At 40.1% G+C, this 16631-nt stretch overlaps 1 protein-coding gene across 17 annotated transcripts in view; it reads left to right on the forward strand.

The window, feature by feature from the left end:
* Nucleotides 1-16631, forward strand: part of CATSPERE (catsper channel auxiliary subunit epsilon) — a 176387-nt gene that overhangs the window by 94994 nt on the left and 64762 nt on the right. For all 17 annotated transcript variants that reach the window (XR_001885184.1, XR_001885185.1, XM_017870387.1 and 14 more), the window contains 2 exons: nt 5599-6041; nt 15624-15682. Coding sequence is in view for 15 of the 17 variants with exons in the window: in XM_017870387.1 (XP_017725876.1) it covers nt 5599-6041; nt 15624-15682 (502 nt within the window). In the remaining 2 variants the exon portion in view is untranslated. The remainder of the gene's footprint in view (nt 1-5598; nt 6042-15623; nt 15683-16631) is intronic.

Genomic DNA, 16631 nt, shown 5'->3' on the forward strand with positions numbered 1-16631 from the left:
TTTTTTTTTTTTTTTTTTTTTGCTTTCCATTTGCTTGGTAAGTATTCCTTCATCCCTTTATTTCGAGCCTATGTGTGCCTTTGCACATGAAATGGGTCTCCTGCATACAGCACATCAATGGGTCTTGACTCTTGATCCGATTTGCCAGTCTGTGTCTTTTAGTTGGGGCATTTAGCCTATTTACATTTAAGGTTAATATGTTATGTGTGAATTTGATCTTTTCATTATGATGCCGGCTGGTTATTTTGCTCGTTAGTTGATGCAGTTTCTTCATAGTTTCTTCATACATACCTTTACAGTTTGGTATGTTTTTGCAGTGGCTGGTACTGGTTTTTCCTTTCCATATTTAGTGCTTCCTTCAGGAACCCTTGTAAGGCAGGCCGGTGGTGACAAAATCTCTCAGCATTTGCTTGTCTGTAAAGGATTTTATTTCTCCTTCACTTATGAAGCTTAGTTTGGCTATGAATATGGATATGAAATTCTGGGTTGAAAATTCTTTTCTTTAAGAATGTTGAATATCGCCCCCAACTCTCTTCTGGCTTGTGGGGTTTCTGCCGAGAGATCTGCTGTGAATCTGATGGACTTCTTTTTGTGGGTAACCCAACCTTTCTCTCTGGCTGCTCTTAACATTTTTTCCTTCATTTCAACTTCGGTGAATCTGGTGATTATGTGTCTTGTGGTTGCTTTTCTCAAGGAGTATATTTGTGGTGTTCTCCATATTTCCTGAATTTGAATGTTTCCCTGTCTTGTTAGGTTGGGGAAGTTCTCCTGGATAATATTCTGAAGAGTGTTTTCCAACTTGGTTCCATTCTCCCCATCACTTTCAGGTACACCAATCAAATATAGGTTTGGTCTTTTCACATATTCCATATTTCTTGGAGGATTTGTTCATTCATTTTCATTCTTTTTTCTCTAATCTTGTCTTTATGCTTATTTCGTTAAGCTGATCTATAATCTCTGATATCTTTTCTTCTGCTTGATCAATTTGGCTATTGATACTTGTGTATGCTTCACAAAGTTCTCGTGCTGTGAAGCTCCATCAGGTCATTTATGTCCTTCTCTACACTGGTTATTCTAGTTAGCAATTCGTCTAACCTTTTTTCAAGGTTCTTAGTTTCCTTGCATTGGGTTAGAACAAGCTTCTTTAACTCAGAGGAGTTTGTTATTACTCCCCTCTGAAGCCTACTTATGTCAATTAATCAAACTCATTCTCTGTCCAGTTTTGTTCCCTTGCTGGCAAGAAGTTATGATCCTTTGGAGGAGAAGAGGCATTCTGGTTTTTGAAATTTTCAGCCTTTTTGCACTGGTTTTTCCTCACCTTTGTGGATTTATCTACCTTTGTTCTTTGACGTTGGTGACCTTTAGATTGGGTTTTGTGTGGATGTCCTTTTGTTGATGTTGATGCTATTCCTTTCTGTTTGTTAGTTTTCCTTCTAACAGTCAGGCCCCTCTGCTGCAGGTCTGCTGGAGTTTGCTGGAGGTCCAATCCAGACCCTGTTTGCCTGGGTATCCCCAGCAGAGGCTGCAGAACAGCAAAGATTGCTACCTGTTCCTTCCCCTGGAAGCTTCATCCCAGAGGAGCACCCGCCAGATGCCAGCCAGAGCTCTCCTGTATGAGGTGTCTGTCAAGCCTTGCTAGGAGGTATCTTCCAGTCAGGAGACACAGGGGTCAGGGACCCACTTGAGGAAGCAGTCTGTCCCTTAGCAGAGCTTGAGGGCTGTGCTTGGAGATCCACTGCCTCTTTGGAGCTGGCACGCAGGAACGTTTAAGTCTGCTGAAGCTGGGCCCACAGCTGCCCCTTCCCCCAGGTGCTCTGTCCCAGGGAGATGGCAATTTCATCTATAAGCCCCTGACTGGGGCTGCTGCCTTTCTTTCAGAGATGCGCTGCCCAGAGAGGAGGAATCTAGAGAGGCAGTCTGGCAACAACAGCTTTCCGGATCTGTGATGGGCTCCACCCACTTCGAACTTCCTGGCAGCTTTATTTCCATTATCAGGGGAAAACTGCCTACTCAAGCCTCAGTAATGGCAGACGCTCCTACCCCCACCAAGCTGGAGTGTCCCAGGTCAAGTTCAGACTACTGTGCTGGCAGCAAGAATTTCAAGCCAGTGGATCTTAGCTTGGTGGACTCCATGGGGATGGGATCTGCTGAGCTAGACCACTGGGCTCCCTGGCTTCAGCCCCCTTTCCAGCGGAGTGAATCATTCTGTCTCACCGGTGTTCCAGGCACCAATGGGGTATGAAAAAAAAAAAAAAAAACCCTTGCAGCTAGCTTGGTGTCTGCCCAAACGGTGCTTGAAACCCAGGGCCCTGATGGTATAGGCACCTGAGGGAGTCTCCTGGTCTGTGGGCTGCAAAGATCGTGGGTTCCTCATGGAGGAACCAGGCTGTTCCTCATGGCACAGTCCCTCATGGCTTCCCTTGGCTAGGGGAGGGAGTTCCCAACCCCTTGCACTTCCCCAGTAAGACGATGCCCCACCCTGCTTCAGCTTGTCGTCCGTGGGCCGCACCCACTGTCTAACCAGTCCCAGTGAGATAAGCCGTATACCTCAGTTGGAAATGTAGGAATCACCCACCTTCTGCATTGATCTCACTGGAACTGCAGACCGCAGCTGTTCCTATTCTCCCATCTTGCCCACAACTCCCCCTTTTCTGTGAATTTTCTATTCATACTGTTTGGACATGTTTGCATTGGTTTTGTCTATATTGATATGTTCTTTATCTCATGTATTGCAACTATTTTCTCTAGTGTGTAACTTCCTGTACCTTTTTGGAGGGAGTTTGGTATTTCGAATTTGTATTTTTATATGGTCAAATTTGTTAATATTTTATTTGTAACTTCTGATATGCCATGACAGGTCATTTCAATTATAAAATATTACATATTTTCATTATTTTATAATTCTGATTTTATGTTTTGATATTTAGCAAGAGTTAGGAATCTAATTGTATTTTTCCCATTGAAAGCTGATGTTGCCTTAAACCATTCTTTCATTAAGCAAACCTCTCCCACTGATCTGAAATGCTACTTCTATTATGTATTCGTTCCTCACATTAACCAGATTGTTTCTAGGCTATTCTGTTCCACTAATCTATTTGTCCTAGTGCTATACTTTTTTGATTACTATATCCTTAATCACCTAACACACTAAATAATTTATTTTCATGTTTATTGGCAGTCTTCTCTGCTGGAATGTAAGCCATACAAGAGAAGGAATTTTCTGTTTTTCTCGTGAATGTATTCCTCTCAAGTACTAGAATAATATAGCCCCATAGTAGGCATTCAATAAATTCGTTGAATAGATGTTTGCAATATTTGTCTTCCCAACCAGGAATGTTGTATCTCTTCATTATTTTTATTTTCTCTAATTGATCTAATCTAATCTTTTATCCCTTCTTGAGTCAATTTCAAAAGTTCGTATCTTTCTAGGAAATAATTCATTTTATGTAGATTTTCTAATTTATTGGTAAAAGTGGGCTATTTTAACTTCCAAGTTTCTTATGTACCTGTAATGATCTTCCTCATTTATAATATTGTTTGTGCCTAACCCCCTTGTTAGTTTGGCTTGCAAGAGATTGTCTATTTTTTTAGGTTGTTTTTGCTTTCTTCTCCTTTTAAAACGAATTCTTAATTTTATCTACTTTCTTTTTTATTTAATTTCTGCTTTTGTCATTATTGATTCTTCACTTCTGCTTTCTTTTTGTAACTTTAGTCATCTCTTGCCTGCTTATTAAGTTAAATGGTTAGTTCATTTATTTTTGGTCTTTCTTGTTTTCTAAGCATTCAAAGCTACACACAAGCAAAAGGCTGTGAATTTTTCTCTGTATGGCTTTAGCCATATTATCTTTTAAATCATTCTTTCAAATTATTCTTAATTCTCATTTTAACTTCATATTTCATGCAAGGATCATTTGTAATGTTTGTAGTCAGCAGTGTGATCAGCTAAAGAGAAAGTGCTACGAAAGCAAATACTGGGAACATCAATCCAGATGTATGGGATCAGAAAACTAGGTGTGGAGGAAATGACTTCTCAACTGCAAACTGGGGAGAGAGTATATATATTAGCAAATGATTTCACTGGTTAGGATGGGGCATTGAGGTAGTGTTCCAAGCTGAGAATACAGCATGTGCAGAGATGTGGAGGCAGGAAAAAACATGGCACATTTGGGGAACTGAAGTTAGGTCAGTCTGAGTAGATAACACAGTGTAAGGCAAAAAATGGCAAGAGACAAACCTGTCTAAAGAACAGACAGGCCACGTCATGAAGCAATTTGGACATTATGTATAATCCAAAAACAATGTAGTGTTGTGTTTCGTGGGGTTTTAAATTGTATATATCGTTCTACTGCATGCATCCTGCAATTACTTTTTCATTCAGCATAGAAATATATGTTATTATGTCATCCATTCACATTTCTCCCCTTCCACCTTGTGATCTACTGCACATATTTCTGATTAGGTAAGTTTAAGTAGAATACAATTTATAGTAATTTGTAAAAATGTTACTGACTTATTCTGATTTCAAATGTAAGATGCATAAGCACAACACAGCCTGAACCTCCTTCACTCGAAGAATTCCCCTCTTCCTTCCAGCCAGTCCTCTCCAAGTATTGTCTCTTGACAATTGAAGTATATTCCTAGAGGCTGTACACAGAGAATGTGATATCTTGAAAGAAAGCTATGAAAGCATCTAGCCCTACTGTTCCTTTTAGAGACATAGCGACAGAACTAAAGAGGTTAAGATAGTTACCCACTATGACCCACTGTGACTTAGGCAGAATATTAAGTGGAGAAAGCTGATTATCCACTATGAGTGAACCTGCAGAGGTAGGCTATGCTTTATGCCATGGTCACCCCCACTCACCTCCATGCCTTCGTCACAGCTATGTTAGCCTGCTAGGGTTGCCATAACAAAATCCCACAAACTGGGCAGCTTAAACAACAGAAATTTAGATTTTCTCCTATTTCTAAGGCTAGAAGTCCAAGATCAAGGTACTGTCAGGATTGGTTTCTGATGAGGCCTCGGTTCCTGGTTTGTAGACAGTCACCGTCTTGCTGTGTCCTCCTGTGGCCTTTCTTCTCTGTGTGTCCGGAGAGATCCCCGGTGTCTCTTCCTTTTCTTATAAGGGCGCCAGTTCTGTTGGACTAGGACCCCCTGCTTCTTAGCCCATTTTACCTTAATTACTCTAAAGGCCCTGTCTCCAAATACAGTCGCATTGAAGGTTAGGGCATCAACACAAGCATTTGAGGGGGACACAATTCAATCCACAACACAATGAGGAATCCCTAATAGCTCTATTCCTGCCATGTTCATCCTTGTTATTACTGAATACACAAATTTCAGCTCTTTTTTTTATGTTAAATGATGTTATATATCACAGTGATAAAGTATTCAAGAAGAAAACTAATACAACAAAGTGGGGAGAAGTTCCCCAATATAGTGTAAAGTTATGGGTTCATATCTGCACATTCTAACTTTCTCAAAGTATGAAAATACTTGGTCATTATAAAAGAAATTATTTTAGTTAAAAGTACACTTAACTAAAACAGCATGATTTATGGTTACTTAGACTAACCAAACTTTTCTCTTTTTTCCAGATTATTATGGAAATATTTTGGTAAAAATGGAAAATAATGTAATATTTTATTCCAAGATTAATACTAGAGATGCAGTAAAGCTGCATTTATGGACAAATAACACAACAAGAGCATTGATTTTATTAAGTACTTCTGGTTACACATATTTCCTGTATGCTTTGGACAATGGCACAATACAAATACAGGACTATCCCTTAAGTCTGGAAACACGAAGTATAACTTTCAAGACAAAAGACAAATGCCCATACCTGGCATTTCATAATAATGTTGCTCGTGTTTTTTACTTTCTGGACAAGGGAGAGACTCTGACACTTTGGACTCAAATCATCTATCCAGAAAATACTGGTCTGTATGTTGTTGTGGAATCCTATGGCCCAAAAATATTAGAAGAGAGTCATGACATTTCCTTTGAAGCTGCCTTTGGACACTGCACCAAAACTCTGGTAAGCTAATATTTTAAATTCCTTCATTTGATTTTAATAAGTATAAAAGTATAATGTGGCCAGGCGCGGTGGCTCACACCTGTAATCCCAGCACTTTAGGAGGCCGAGGTGGGCAGATCATGAGGTCAGGAGATCGACACCATCCTGGCCAACACGGTGAAACCCAGTCTCTACTAAAAATACAAAAAATTAGCAGGGCATGGTGGCGGCGCCTGTAGTGCCAGCTACTCGGGATACACAGGAAGCTGAGGCAGGAGAATGGCGGAAACCTGGGAAGCAGAGCTTGCAGTGAGTGGAGATGGCGCCACTGCACTCCAGCCTTCCAGCCTGGGTGACAGAGCGAGACTCCATCTCAAAAAAAAAAAAAAAAAAGTATAATATTAACATTTTTATAAATGGATTTCCCTTCTAGGCTCAGCTGAGAAAATGTTGAGGAATGTCTGAGTTTTTAATAAATAATAACATGATAGGCCATTCATTCCCAAGTCATTATTTTTGCTTTCAATATCCAAGCCCTCTTTGCCACCTAATAACTAATAATACGTTCCTTCAAAACTCATTGTCAATTGTATTGTTCACTTCTCTTCTGTTGTCTATTGTAATATAATAAACCACCTCAAAACCTAATTGCTTAGAACAACAACCAATTCTAGGCCGGGTGTGGATGGCTCAAGCCTGTAATCCCAGCACTTTGGGAGGCCAAGGCAGGCAAATCACAAGGTCAGGAGATCGAGACCATCCTCGCTAATACGGTGAAACCCCATCTCTACTAAAAATACAAAAAATTAGCCGGGCGTGGTGGCGAGTGCCTGTAGTCCCAGCTACTGGGGAGGCTGAGACAGGAGAACGGCGTGAACCTGGGAGGTGGAGGTTGCAGTGAGCTGAGATCACACCACTGCACTCCAGCCTGGGTGACGGAGTGAGACCCTGTCTCAAAAAAAAAAAAATGCTATCAATCAATAGTTTGGGCTGTGAGTAGTTGGGCAGTTCTGCTGGTTTCATCTGGGTTCATTGATATGGTGTGGGCATCCAGTAATTCATCTGCAACTATATGACCTAAGATGCCTCATTAATCTAAGGGGCCTCAGCTGGAACACTTGTCTCTGTTGGATAAGCCAGGTCTAGTGTTATCCTCCAGACTAGACCTGGCTGCTTCTGTGGCAGTCTCAGGGCAGTGTTCCAAGACGGTGAGAGCAGAAGCCTAGGTTTGGCCACATATCCCTAACTCATAGGATGGTGACATAAACTCTACCTCTTATGGAGAAATAGCAAGTTATACTGCATATGGGACATGCATATGGGAATGGGAAAAATTATTGCAGCCATCTTTGCAAACAATGTCATAATAGGTGTTATAAGTAAAATGTTTACTTAGAAACAGAATGCTTGTTCTTTGGTACCACAAGGAAAAAATCAGCACTTAGACAAAAAATTGTCTTAGCAAGGCAGCTTTACTTTCTGCAGAAAGGGCACTCCTCACAGATGGAACAATGGCAAGAGTGCACCTGAATAAAGGAGGGAAGCAATGTTTATCCTTTATGCAGCTTGTCCCTGCTACTGTGTCTTGTCTCCATTGGCTGAAGCTAGACCTCACAATCTAAGCTGAACCTGACTGGCTAATAATTTAAAACTTTCCTAAATAGGCAAAGGCAATAGGGAACAAAGGAAAAGAGGAAGTTGCTTACTAAAACTTAGAAAAGTAATAACATTCCTAAATAAGAAAGGGGTGTAGGCTGCGAGCTGGGACCTGCCTATGAGCACGTCCAGCACAGATATCTTGGTAAAAGTACAAGGACATAGGATGCACTACATGCCTGTGAGCATGTCTAACAGCTACATAGGATAGGGCTTAACGAAGAGTTTTTAGCACAAAGTAAGGAGGCTTGAAGGCTTGAAGGAAGTTAGTCTTTAAAAGAAACTATTATTTCTAACACTTATGATTTATTCTTTAACAAGAAGGGAAACTCTGAAGGGAAACTTTTTACTTTTACAATTCCTTCCTCTTGATATTATAGTTTTTTTCTCTTCAAACTTTTTTAACACGTTTGGCTTAGCTGTTTTGCTTGAGTTTTTAAAAGAAAAGGGTTTTCTGGTTGATGAAATGCTAGGGTAAAATGGATAGCCAATTGAACTAAAGCACAAATACGGCTCTAATTATTTGGCAGAGTGTTCAGTAAAGGTCCTCTATAATACCATTATACATTCACTTGGGGATGAATAAGGGCGGACTGATGGGTCAGCTCTTAGAAGTGTCTGACTTCACTGCATCCTGTTAAGTTTCTAAGAAACTTAACAAACTTTAATAGTTTTATATTCAGGAGGCCTGATTACTTTTAAATTATACAATATTTCTTGCATAAATTCCCTTTTATAACTTTTTTTTATGACTTTCACAGACAATCTTTGACATGCCTTAACTTTCTGACTTCTTTTTACACTATTTTTCTTCCTAGGCTTACCATCTGTGTCTTTCTCTGATCTCTGTCTCTTTCAGTCTCTCTCTCACTTATTCTCTCCCTCCTGAGTTCTCCCACTCTTGCAGTTGGCGGGGCTGGGCAATGGCACAGAACCTGCCCCAGAGCATGTGCTGCCATATCTCTCCTGTTTCTTTCTGGTTTTCCTTTTTACTTTCTCCCTTCCTCTTTTGCACTTAGTTTTTCTTGGACTGGGTGGAATCCTCGTGGCCACAGCCCAGGCCCCAGGCCGTTGCTGGCCCAGAGGCTTGGCAGATGCCTGCCATAAGTTGTATGAGTCATGCCCTTTCACCTTCTCTGCTCTCCTCCTGACACCAGTCCTTGTCCTCTTCTTCCACGCAGAGCCAGGCTGGGGAGAGGGGCCTACCTCTTGCCTGCCAGGCTGTGCGGTGTGGTCTCCTGGCCCTGGCACACTCACACTTTCCTGTTCGGCTCTAACTTGCAGGCATCCATAGCCAGTGTCCTCCGGGGGTGGCGGGACGTACCTGAGCAGTGCCGAAGGCTTGGGGCTTGGTAGCTGGTGACCTGGGGGGCTCTAGCTGCACGGCTGGGTGCGAGGACAGCATCCTAGCCATTGCCGCTCTGCCAGGTGCCAGTGATCTACAACTGTGGAGCTGCACTTGCTGCTCTTGCTCTCTTTCTCTCTGACTTCCTCTCCTAGTTTCTCTTTCCTCTCTGCTGGTCTTTCCCTTGCCTCTGCCAGCCACCTACTCTGCTGTTCTCCCCTCTCCTTCCCTTTCCCCTAGGGAGCAGCTGGTGGGAGTGGAGCTTAGCCTCTTTCTTCCACTGAGAAGAGAGGAAAGGTAAGTTTTGAATATTTTTCCTATTGCCAGAGGTTTGTGTGAGGCTCAATCTCTCTGTAATGGGGATTTTTCACCTCTTTTTAACCTCTAAGACACCCTGACTAAGGAATACTTCACCGCCTCCCACGGCTTTTCTTTCCTTAGTCCTGACTAAGAAATGCTTTACTGCCCCTGCGGCATCTCTTTCCTTGGTATATCCTAACCAAGGAATACTTTACCACCCCATGGCTTTCTTTCCTTAGTCCTGACCACCAAGGAAATACTTTATCAGCTCCTCTGGCATTTCCTTCCTTGGCTCGTGAATGAGGTTACCTGGTCCACATGGTATGTGAGGATCCTTTACTCCAGGTTGCCAGCCAGTTTCTTTCCGTGTTGCTGAGAGTCCAGATTTATTCATTACACCAACTGGGTCTCTATTCCTTACCCCTGAGGCCACCGCAGTGAGGCAGTGGGGCACCTCCTCATGAGAGAGGACTAGAGACTGCCCCCAGAGGAGAATGTATCCCTGTATGGGTCACCATTTTGTTATAAGTAAAATGTTTATTCAGAAACAGAATGCTTGTTTCTCAGTACTGCAAGGAAAAGTTAGCATTCAGGTAAAAAGTTTTCTCAGCAAGGCAATTTTACTTTTTGCAGAAAGGGTGCTCTCGCCATTGTTCCATCTGCGAGGAGCATCCTTTCTGCAGAAAGTAAAATTGCCTTGCTGAGAAAACTTTTTATCTGAATGCTAATTTTTCCTTGCAGTACCAAGAAACAAGCATTCTGTTTCTAATAAGACATTTTACTTTTAAACAATAGATGTAAATTACTGTGTAATTATTTTGTATAGTGCCCATTATCAAATTCATATCATAATGCTGGAGTGATTTCACATGTTACTTCAATTTCTTCTTGAAAACTGGTGGTAACTCAAGTGCGGTTTCTGTTCCCCCACCTTCCCTTTTTCTTAGGCCTCAGCTTCCTTAAGCATGCTATAATAGTGAGGCCTGCCTAATCTGATACAGTGGATTGGAAGTGGTCAGGGTAATTTCCAAAGTCAGTGAAGCAGAGAATCATGTAAAAAGCTGAAAAACCAAGTATATGTTGAAACATTTTACTTGTAATTTAAGTGAACCTAGCTTTTCATATAGCCGACCAAAGCCTTTTCTTAAAAATAGCTCCAACTTACTATAGTTCTCTCATCTCCCTTTCTTGTATAACCTTGCTTCATAATGCCATCATTTCTGAGCTTCCTATTGTCAGTTTCTTTAAGATAAAGGCAAAAAATACTGAAGCCACTGAAAAAGCAACTGAAACTCTAGAAGTTTATAATTTTTTTTCAGTTTTTTAGTATTGCCTTGCTCATACCTACTAATTCAGCAATTTCTTCAGTGACTTGCTTTATCAAAATTTTCCAAAAAAATCAACTTAGTTCTCAGGGAAACAGTAACTCTACTTTCATTTGATACTTATTTTATCAATCTATAATATTATATATAATTACTTATTTTAAATAATCATATAATCTGGCATCAACAGATTTGGAAACAACATGGATTTAGATTTACATGCAGTCTCATGGATAGATCTTCAAACACAGAGTTGAATGAAAATTATAAGAAACTATTTGAAATGTATCTTAGTCCATTTGGGCAAAAAATAACTCAAACCAGGTCACTTATAGCAGCAGAAATTTACTATCTCACAGTTTTGGAGGCTGGGAAGTCCAAGATGAAGGTGCCAGCAGACTTGGTCTCTGGTGAGGGCCCGTTCCTCACAGACAGTGTCTTTTCACTGTATCCTCACAAGGCAGAAGGGGCAAGGCCACTCTCAGAGGCCTCTTTTATAAAAGCACTAATCCCATTCAGGAGGCTCTGCCCTCATGACCTATTCACCTCCCAAAGGGCCCCACCTCCAGTACCATCATATTGGTGATTAGGTTTTAACACATAAGTTTTAGAGGAACACATTCAGACCATAGCACTATCAGTGTAATAACATTTATGAATATTACAAATACATACACATAAATAACAAACAAGAAGGCATTATACATATTTCAAGGATACAAAGATACCAAAGGTATATTTTCAAGGATACAAATATAGTTGTTTGATGTATGATATATTGCTGCCTACTATGGGGGAAGATGATACAGGGAAAAAGTAAAGTATGATAAATAAAATAGGACTGGATTGATAATGTACCAAAATAAAAGGATATATTTAACTCTTGGTTTTCTTTCCAAGAATTTGATGTATAGTATTCAGTTGATTCTTGAACAACGTGAGGATTGGGGCACCAACCCCTGCCGCGTTGAAAATCTGGTATAACTTTTATTGGTTTTTTTTTTTTTTAGATGGAGTTTCGCTCTTGTTGCCCAGGCTGGAGTGCAGCGGCATGATCTTGGCTCACCACAACCTCCACCTCCTGGGTTCAATCGATCTTCCTGCCTCAGCCTCCTTAGTAGCTGAGACTATGGGTGTGCGCCACCTCGCCCAGTTAACTTTTGTATTTGTAGTAGAGACGGTTTCACCATGTTGGCCAGGCTGGTCTCAAATTCCTGATTTCAGGTGATCTGCCTGCCTTGGCCTCCCAAAGAGCTGGGATTACAGGTGTGAGTCACCATGGCCAACCATGGTATAACTTTTGACTCCCCAAAATCTTAACTACTAACAGCCTACTGTTGACTGGAAGCCTAACCTAAACAGCCTATTAACACATCTTTTATATGTATTATATGCTGTATTCTTAAAGTAAGCTAGAGAAAAGAAATGCAATTAAAAAAATCATAAGGAAGAGAAAACACATTTACAATACTACACTGTATTTATAAATACCGTAAGTTTTACATTATCTGTTTACAAGATAAATCTTCTGAAATGATGGGCAACCTAGCTGCAGACCTCAGTCTACAGCTATATATATATATAGCTCTCTCTCTATATATATATATACACACACACACACAGATGTATATTATATGTGTATATATATATACACACACACACACAGGTACATATCTATACAGGTACATATATACGGGTTATATATATAAGTGCATATACATATATATACACACACACAGGTGCGTATCAATCAATTCAACTTTTTCATTTCTCTTTTTTTGTTTTGTTCTGTTTTTTGATTTTCTCTCTCGTTCAACATTTTCTTGTAATGTCATGACTTTTCTTTGCTTTGAAGCACCTTCCACAATATCACTAGGGACACTTTGTATGGGCCCATGGTGTTGTTAAGATTTACAGTATTGCAGTAAACATGATAAAAAAAATATGCAAGAACCACAAGAGATCAGTTTTTGCTGTGATATGCAATTTACTGGAAGGATGAACTGCCCACAGGATGACTAGTGTCACACAGCATTTTAAGCAGATACTCACAACACTTGAGCTCACAGCAATAGCAATGGGAGGTGGCTGTGAAATGATCACACAGTACAGCATGTACTGCCATTAATTTCATGCAGTTGTGGTTTATTACTGCACCTTTACATTTGTTTGCATTTCTCTCAGCTGCAAATGGCACCATGTGTGGTCTGTAAATGTTTGTGTATGTTTTGATAAATTTTAACTTCATAGTAGATCTGTATATATTTTATAGTAGCACATGATAAAATAGACTAGTATCCACATAGGTTTTGTGTACTCGTGAAATACCTAACTTTTTCTTAATTTTTTCAATATTCTAGGCTACATGGTTCAACCATGAGTTTTTTCAAATTGCCACAGATCTCCAAAAAAGTTTCCAGTATACTAATTGAAACAGAAAATCCCATGTGTCACTATACTTGCACAGTTCAGACCTGTGTTGTTCAAGGGTCTACTGTTTATCTGTGTATTTGCAACTCAGACCTTCAAACTACTAGTTACTCATAAAAAATTTACAAATGACCAATGGCAATAAAACGTTGCATTTTGCAAAATACAAAATTTGCATTTTAATAAAATACTGTCTCTATCATTTACTACCAAATGACACTGAACAAGTTCTTAAATCTCTCTGTAATTCTCTCATCAGTAAATTGGGGATAACAATAGTAATGAAAGTACCTACCTCATAAGGTTCTTTTATTCTCATTTTTTTTTTCTTCTTTCAACTTGACACATAAGGTTCTTATGAGGATTAAATGAGCTAGTACACATTAAAGGCTTAGAAAAGCACCTGGCACATAGTAAGTACTATATGTGTGCATTACTACAAACACTACCACTATTACCAGTACTCCTACTACTACCATCACTACAACTACCATCTTTTATCAATTCTAAGGCACTTTGGTTTTGTTTTCAGACAGGGTCTCTCACTCTGTCATCCAGGCTGGAGTGCAGTGGCGCAATGTCGGTTCACTGCAACCTCTGCTCCTCGGATTGAAGCAATTCTTATGTCTCGGCCCCCCGAGTAATTGGGATTACAGATGCATGCCACCACGCCAGGCTAATTTTTGTACTTTTTTTTTTTTTTAAGTAGAGACAGGGTTTCACCATGTTGGCCAAGCTGGTCTTGAACTCCTGACCTCAAGTGATCTCTTCGATAGGGCACTTTTTTCTTAACATTTAACATCTCTGAAATCAGGATGAGTCTTACATCCTATAGCAATTTAGGCTCAATGAAGTACAATAGTATTATGAAAGCACCTTGCTTATATAATGCGGACTGGGTCACTGTAACTTCACAGACTAATTATTGGCTAGTATGATGCTAAGCATCATAGCTAATGATTCGTTTTTTTACAAATGAATATAACAGCCACATACAAAAGTAAATAAAACATTTACGCATAATTTAGCAAATTATTATAAACCAAACACCCATGTAATCACCATTCAAGTAAAAAAAAATATAACATCAGAAGTACCCAAAGCCCTCCTGTGTGTTTTCCCTTATCAGAATTGTCTCCTTTTCCAAGTTAAACATTAGTCTGACTTTTGTGGTAACAATTTCCTTACTTTTTGGCCAGGCGCCATGGCTCACACCTGTAATCCCAGCACTTTGGGAGGCCGAGGCGGGCAGATCGCTGAGGTCAGGAATTCAAGATGAGCCTGACCAACATGGTGAAACCCTGTCTCTACTAAAACTACAAAAATTGACTGGGCGTGGTGGCAGGTACCTGTAATCCCAGCTACTCGGGAGACTGAGGCAGGAGAATCGCTTGAACCTGGGAGGTGGAGGTTGTAGTGAGCTGAGATTGCGCCATTGCACTGCAGCCTGGGTGACAAGAGTGAAACTCTATCTCAAATAATAATAATAATAATTTCCTCACTTTTCTTAATAGTTTCACCACCTACATATGCATCACTAATATAGCTAAGCTTTATCTATTTTTGAACTTCATATGAATGGAATCATTGCATATATATTATATACACACATCCATCCATAAATATCTACATATATTGTATTTTTGTCTTGCTTTTGTCTTTGAATATGATGCTTATGAAAGTCCATGTTGTCAAGCCTGTAATCCCAGCACTTTGGGAGGCCGAGACAGGCGGATCACGAGGTCAGGAGATCGAGACCATCTTGGCTAACACAGTGAAACCCCGTCTCTACTAAAAAATACAAAAAACTAGCTGGGCGAGGTGGCGGCGCCTGTAGTCCCAGCTACTCCGGAGGCTGAGGCAGGAGAATAGCGTGAACTCGGGAGGCGGAGCTTGCAGTGAGCTGAGATCCGGCCACTGCACTCCAGCCTGGGCGACAGAGCGAGACTCCATCTCAAAAAAAAAAAAAAAAAAAAGAAAGTCCATGTTGTTTTCTGTAGCTGGCATTCATTCATACTCACTGACCTATTGTGTCCCTCCGTATGAATGTACTACAAGATATCCGTAGCCATTTTACTGTTGATGAACATTGGTCTGTTTCTATTTGGGGGCTATTCTGAATAATGTTACAATGAATATTTTAGTATACACCTCCTGAAAAGCACATATAAACATTTCTATGAGGTAGAATTACTTTTATATGAGATTCTTGGTGAGGCTATGAATTCAATTTATATTATAATTTTGCAACATTTTATTATGGAAAATGTCAAACATATAGAAAAGTTGAAAGAATTTTACATTTAACAGCTCTATATCTATACCCACTATGTACATTAATATTTTATTATACTTGCTTTATTACATATCTATGCACCTGTCTATCCACCAGTCAATCTTGTTGATCACTTACAAGTGATCAACATCATTACATGCCCTAATGAAGGCATTTTGCGTGCCTAGATGTGGAAAGCCATGTGCTACTAAAGTGGGATCACCACCCCCAATTTCCTTGCTTTACATAAATTTTAAATTTTCTTTTTTCAGACAGTAACATTTTATCAGAATGTAGATTATGAGGGAATATATGATTACTTCGAGATGCAGTAAGTATAACTTTTAAAAGAACTTTCTCAGTATCAAATATGCTACTCAGGTTATTGATTTATGGGTGTTCTTTTATTTAAATGGCCTCATATTCTTTTAAATATTCAAATTTCAAATTCCTTTCAATGTCTGGATAGATGTAAAATTAATATTTAACTGTATAAAATGTAAAATACTCCTTGTAATGTAATAAGAAACAGGACCTATCTGAAGTTCTCATTCATCCAAATGAAGATGCAAAAAAAGGGCTATTTCTTTTTTTTTTTTTTTTTTTTTTTTTTTGAGACGGAGTCTTGCTCTGTCGCACAGGCTGGAGTGCAGTGGCCGGATCTCAGCTCACTTCAAGCTTCGCCTCCCGGGTTTACACCATTCTCCTGCCTCAGCCTCCGGAGTAGCTGGGACTACAGGCGCCCGCCACCTCGCCCGGCTAGATTTTGTATTTTAGTAGAGACGGGGTTTCACCGTGTTAGCCAGGATGGTCTCGATCTCCTGACCTCGTGATCCGCCCGTCTCGGCCTCCCAAAGTGCTGGGATTACAGGCTTGAGCCACCGCACCCGGCCAAAAAGGGCTATTTCTTAATTGTATAATTTTCAAGCATGTTTTATCACTAGTTCCCATCTCAAAGTTTCCACATACCATCACTAGCAAAAACAAGAACTCTGATATCACAGAAACTCTTTATGCATAGAGCCAGATAAAATGCTTTCTTTGACTCCTGCAGTAAGGTAGCAGCTACGCTACCTGGAGGAAGACAACCAACATGGACTTCTGTGTGAAGGCATTCCTATGGCTATCATTACAGTCTTGAAGGATTTTCTTGAAAAAATAGCATATTTTCCCTAGAAAAAATCAATTTTTCTTTTGTTTTTTTGGAGATGGAGTCTCACTCTGTCACCCAGGCTGGAGTGCAGTGGCACAATCTCAGCTCACTGCAACCTCTGCCTCGC

Source organism: Rhinopithecus bieti, unplaced genomic scaffold (assembly GCF_001698545.2).
Source record: "Rhinopithecus bieti isolate Rb0 unplaced genomic scaffold, ASM169854v2 scaffold_5132, whole genome shotgun sequence".
NCBI lineage: Eukaryota > Metazoa > Chordata > Mammalia > Primates > Cercopithecidae > Rhinopithecus > Rhinopithecus bieti.